We start from the raw sequence: 5,506 nt of genomic DNA, 5'->3' as shown, positions 1-5,506 counted from the left end.
CAGGGAGATGTGGATGCGACTCACAGGACAGCACGGATCCACCAGGGCTCGGACATCAAACCGCTTTTGGTCGGATCCGATTAGCACGGACGCGGTCGGGAGGATGCTAACACTTGTGCGCGCCAGGATAGGCGTGCACGACCGGCTGCGGGATGGAGACATATCCATTGGCGTGGCGGGCCGCCGAGATCCGGATACAGGCGCCTGATGGCGCTGCTGTGATTGACGCTGAGGCCGAGAATCCGAGGGTGGGTTGCGCCTTTGTCGGGGTCGCGAAGAGCGAGGCTGCCCAGTGTGGATGTGTAGCAGCGTGTGATGAGCCTCATGGCATATATGACACCTCGCTGTACTGCGGCACGACCGACCGGAGTGCTCGTGTGCCAGACAGTTTGCGCAGTACTTGTTAATGAGTACCGCGCGGAGCCGCTCCACAGCCGGCAGTTGGAGAAACCGTCGGCAAACCCTCAGTGCGTGGACTCCCCTGCAGACTCGACATCTGTATACATTGCTCCCGGATGAGCGACGAGGATTTTGGTGGGTCGTTGGAGCCATTGTATACACGGATCTAAATTAAAAAAGAGAGATGGATAAATATGATAATGAAGTGTTATGGATGAGGATGAACAAGACACGTGGACGGAACGACGACGTTGGATGACACAACTTAGGACTAGTACATGTCAATTGGAAGGATTACTCTATTGAGGAGTCACTGTGGTCAATGGGGCCGTCCATTGGGAGGCGAATCATTTTCGCCACTGGCCGTCGGATGACGCCCCGTGCTGTAAGCACGTCTGCAACTCTGACCTTGCCGTCGGCGCCCGGACATACCAACTGGATACGCCCAAGCCGCCATTCGTTGGCTGGCAAGCTCTCCTCCTTGATCACAACCATGTCTCCCGCTTGGAGATCTCGTGATGGGAACTTCCATTTGTTCCTTTTGTGGAGCTCCTTCAGATATTCCTCCTTCCAACGCACACAGAACTGCTGATGCAGGGCCTTCAACCTCCGCCACCGATTGATGATGGAAATAGGATTTTCCTCAATCAGAGGCTCCGATACCGCAAGAAGTGGTCCACCAATTAGAAAATGTCCGGGGCTAAGAGCCACAAGGTCAGTGGGATCTTCGGACATTGGTGAAATAGGCCTGGAGTTTAAACAGGCCTCAATTTTCGCAAGGAGGGTAGCCAGTTCTTCGAAGGTGTACTTCCCTGCTGCTGTGTACTTGTAGAAGTGAGCCTTGAAACTTTTCACACCCGCCTCCCAGAGCCCTCCCATGTGAGGCGCGCCAGGAGGGTTGAAATGCCAGTCCAAGTTCTGAAGGCTGTGTTTGGAGAGGATCAGTGTTCTGGTTGATTCCATAAAGTCTCTGGATAAGGACGTGGAGGCTCCGACGAACGTTTTCCCGTTGTCAGAGTAGACATGTTGTGGACACCCACGGCGAGCAGAAAAACGAGAGAAGGCAGCTAAAAATTTCTCTGTCGTCAAGTCGGACGTCGCTTCGAGATGGATGGCCCTGGTACTAAAGCAAACAAAAACGCAGACGTACCCCTTTGTGACTTTGCAGCCTCGACCGACATAACTCTTGATGTCAAATGGCCCCGCGAAATCCATGCCTGTATGAGTGAATGGCCTGGAGAAAGAGGATCTCGCCCGGGGTAAATCCCCCATCAACTGCCTCTGCAGGTTCTTCTTGTGGATGACACAAACTCGGCACGAGTGGATTGTGTGTTTCACCAACCTCTGAAGCTTAGGAATCCAGAATTTAGACCGAATCAGTCTCACCATTAACTGATTCCCCCCATGCAAGGATATGCGATGGGTAAACAGGGCTTGTAGTTTCGCGAACCTACATCGCGCTGGGATGATGATAGGATGTTTTTCATCATAACTGAGCATGTCAGATGCTTGTAAACGGCCGCTTGCTCTCAAGACCCCCTTTCTGTCAAGAAAGGGGTTTAAGTTAGAAATTGTACTTGAGGATGGAATTTGCTGCTTGTTACTTAAAGCCTTATATTCGACGGGGAACTCGTTCTTTTGAGTGAACACGATTAATCGCTCTTGCACGTCGGACAACTCCGCCGAAGTGAGTGCTGCCGATGGGGGTATGTCTTCCTTTTTGCAATTTTTCGCAAAACGGATCACGTATGCTAGAACCCGCAGCGCCCTGTCGAAGGTTGAAAAACGCTCTAGGATATCCACTGCTGGCGGCACTGTGGCACTGTGACATTTGATAGGCCGTTGCTCCATCTCGGTTTCCGGATTAACCAGTGGTTCACTCGGCCACTGCTCCTGCTTGAGTGGCAGCCAAGCCGGCCCGTGCCACCAAAGTGTGCTGTCCTTAAGCTCTTGGGGCGAGACGCCTCGGCTTGCCAGATCAGCTGGATTGTCTTCGGATCGTACATGGCCCCATTTGCTTTCGTTGGTGCGCTGTTCGATCTTTGCGACCCTGTTGGCCACGAATGTCGTCCAGGTGCATGCTGGCTTGCCTAGCCATGCAAGAACTATAGTAGAGTCTGTCCAATAAAAAATCTCATAAGCTTTAGGAGGCAATTCGGAAATTACTGATGCTGCTAGCTCAGTGAGCAGCACTGCTCCGCACAACTCCAGGCGGGGTATGGAGATGGACCTGACGGGAGCGACTCTGGTCTTGGATGCCAGCAAATGGGCACAACAGCCGTCAGCCGTTTCGACTCGGACGAAAATAGCAGCCCCATACGCGTCCTGTGACGCATCGCAAAACGCATGGTACTGCACCTTGGCAGCAGGATGGAAACGCACCCACCTCGGAATACGAATTTCCCTCAGGGTCGGATACCCTTTCAAAAACTCTTGCCACTTGGTCACAAGGTCGGTGGGGAGTGGCTGATCCCAGCCTAGCTCCCGTAGCCAAATTTCCTGCATGAAAATCTTGGCTCGGATTACGAAAGGCGATAACCACCCTGCCGGGTCGAACAGTTTGGCTATTTGAGACAAAACCTCTCGTTTGGTGTAGGCAGGTTGCAGGGAGATCACCATTGGAACAAAAAAGAAACTATCGGATGTAGCTTGCCAACGGATCCCAAGAGTTTTCGCCGTGCTGGCATCTTCCAGCTCAAGGAAGTCTGCACTGACCAAATGTTCCCTCGGAATCGCTTGTAGGAGTCTCCTTTCGTTTGAGGTCCACTTGCGCAGTGGAAAACCGGCACTCTCGAGAGCCAGCCGAAGCTCTTTAATGGCTAAAACTGCCGACTGCTGAGTGTGAGCCCCTGCGAGCACATCGTCCACGTACATGAAGTTCGAAATGATGTCGCTGGCCAAAGGATATTGGCCTCGGATGTCCTGAGCCAACTGCTGAAGCACTCTGATGGCCAGGAAGGGCGCACAATTTACGCCGAAGGTGACTGTGTCGAGTTCATAGTCACAGAGCTCACCGTATTTGTTGCGGAATAAGATTCTCTGAAAGCGCGTGTGATCAGGATTGACCCGGATTTGCCGATACATCTTTGTGATGTCCGCATTGAAAACATACTTAAAGAAACGCCATTTAAGAATCTGAATAGTCAGATCGGACTGTAGTACAGGCCCCGCATGAAGGATATCATTGAGGCTGTTCCCGTTTGATGAGGGATTGGAAGCGTTGAACACGACGCGAACCTTCGTCGTGGTGCTATCTGGTTTGAAGACAGCGTGATGAGGCAGATAAAAACTGCTAGAGTCGTCAGGGGAGACTTGGTGCATATGACCTAAGTCTAAGTACTCTCGAATGACTGAGTCGTACTGCTCCTTCAATGGAAGATCTTTACTTAATCGCATTTCGTTTCGGAGGTACTGAGCTAGTGCGATGGGTCTGGAATGTCCAAGCTTAATATTGTCCGGCTCTTTAAAGGGCAACGAAACAACATATCTTCCATCCTCACTTCTTTTGGTGGATCGGATAAAGTTCTCCTCGCAAACCGAGGTGGATTCCTTAACCAGCTTCACTGGAACATCCTCCACCTCCCAAAATTTTGTGAGGATGCTGTCTAGTTTGGATTCCTTGACTGCTAATCGGGCTGAAAAGGAGCAGACTCTGCTTGTGGGACTCGCTGCAATCGGACCGCAAAGAATCCACCCGAATATGGTCTCTTGACCCAGGAGTGTTCCACAAATATTGGAATGGGAGCCGCTTAGGAGGATCGATGGCAGGATATCGGCACCAATAAGCACGTCAATCTGCGAGCTTCGGAAGAAATTTGGATCTGCTAGTTGCAACGGTGGAAGATCCTTTAATGAGGCCTCTGGTAGAGTGTAGGATGGGAGATTACCAGCTAACTGGGGTAACACGTATGCACAAGTTTCAATCTGGATATGGGGCTTGACGGAAGAACCTATGATGAGTTGACACCTCTTACGAGGCTGAGCGGCAACGGAAAGGTTGACCCCCGAAACTTGGGCCTGAATGGACTCATATGGCAACTTAATTAGGTTGAACAACCGTTCTGAGATGAAGGTTGCCTCGGAACCTGAGTCAATGAGTGCCCGTGCTGAGTATTTTATGCCCAAATGGCAAACTTCTATCAATGCCGTACTCAGTAGGACCCCTTGCGTGTTGACGGCAAGAAACGTTTGCACATTCGCTTGACTCGTCGATGGAGTGGACTGTATCTGTTGCTGGGTTGCTGTGGATGGATGGGACTGCTGGTCAGGCATAACCACTGAATGGACTGGCAGAGGGGTACTTCGATGCAGGAGAGTATTGTGACGTCCATTGCAGGTGTAGCAATTATGCGTACTGTTGCAATCCCGGAGCAGATGCGTTCTTGCGAAACAGTTTAAGCACAACTTCTGCTGTTTTACATGTTTCTCTCGATCTGCGACTGGCATGCGTAAGAATAGAGGACATAATCGGACTGGATGGTTCTCCTGTGCGCAGAGTTTGCAGGATTGCGGGTTTACCGTAACTCTGTTTTCGAAGGTCTGGATCGACCGCGAGCTATTTTCAGCCCTCAGTGCCCTGGATTGAACGCTCGCGTTTGGCTTGAACTCCTCAATCGCCTCAAGCGTTCGATGACGATCTTTTAAGAAAGCCTGGAATTCATCCCAAAGTGGAATCTCTGACTTATTTAGCAGGGACTGTTCCCACAGAGCCAAAGTTAGTTTTGGCAACTTGGACGAGCACAGGAAAACAAGCAGGCAATCCCAATTCGTGGTCTCGACTCTTGCTAATTGCAGGGCCGTTAAACAACCTTGGATTGTGCTCTCTAAATGCTTCAAGGATTTTCCGCATTCCTGGGCAACAGAAGGCAAATTAAACAAGATCTTTAATTGGCTATTGACCAGCAGCCTCTTGTTCTCGAACCGATTCTGCAAGTTTCTCCACGCTGACTCAAAACCATCATTGGTCAACGGAGATAAGGCCACAATGGATTTGGCCTCGCCGCTCGTCTTTGCATTGAGATGGAACAGTTTTTCGACTTCTGAAAGCCGAGGATTGCGTACATAGATGGCGGAGAAAAGGTCCCGAAATGTGGGCCATTGAACATAG

At 50.9% G+C, this 5,506-nt stretch overlaps 1 protein-coding gene across 1 annotated transcript; it reads right to left on the bottom strand.

Annotated features, from left to right (window-relative positions):
* Window positions 1-403: 403 nt before the first annotated feature.
* LOC121530466 lies at window positions 404-5,438 on the bottom strand (the record flags this gene model as incomplete). The annotated part of the gene is made up of 2 exons (XM_041819587.1): window positions 404-565; window positions 808-5,438. Coding segments are annotated over 2 exons (4,793 nt in total), but the record flags the coding sequence as incomplete, so codon positions are not given.
* Between the last annotated feature and the right edge of the window lie 68 nt (window positions 5,439-5,506).

This window comes from Drosophila eugracilis, unplaced genomic scaffold (assembly GCF_018153835.1).
Source record: "Drosophila eugracilis isolate 14026-0451.02 unplaced genomic scaffold, ASM1815383v1 contig_1613, whole genome shotgun sequence".
Taxonomy (NCBI): domain Eukaryota; kingdom Metazoa; phylum Arthropoda; class Insecta; order Diptera; family Drosophilidae; genus Drosophila; species Drosophila eugracilis.
Note: the sequence above shows the minus strand (reverse complement) of the source record. Positions and strands in the feature narration are given on the sequence as shown.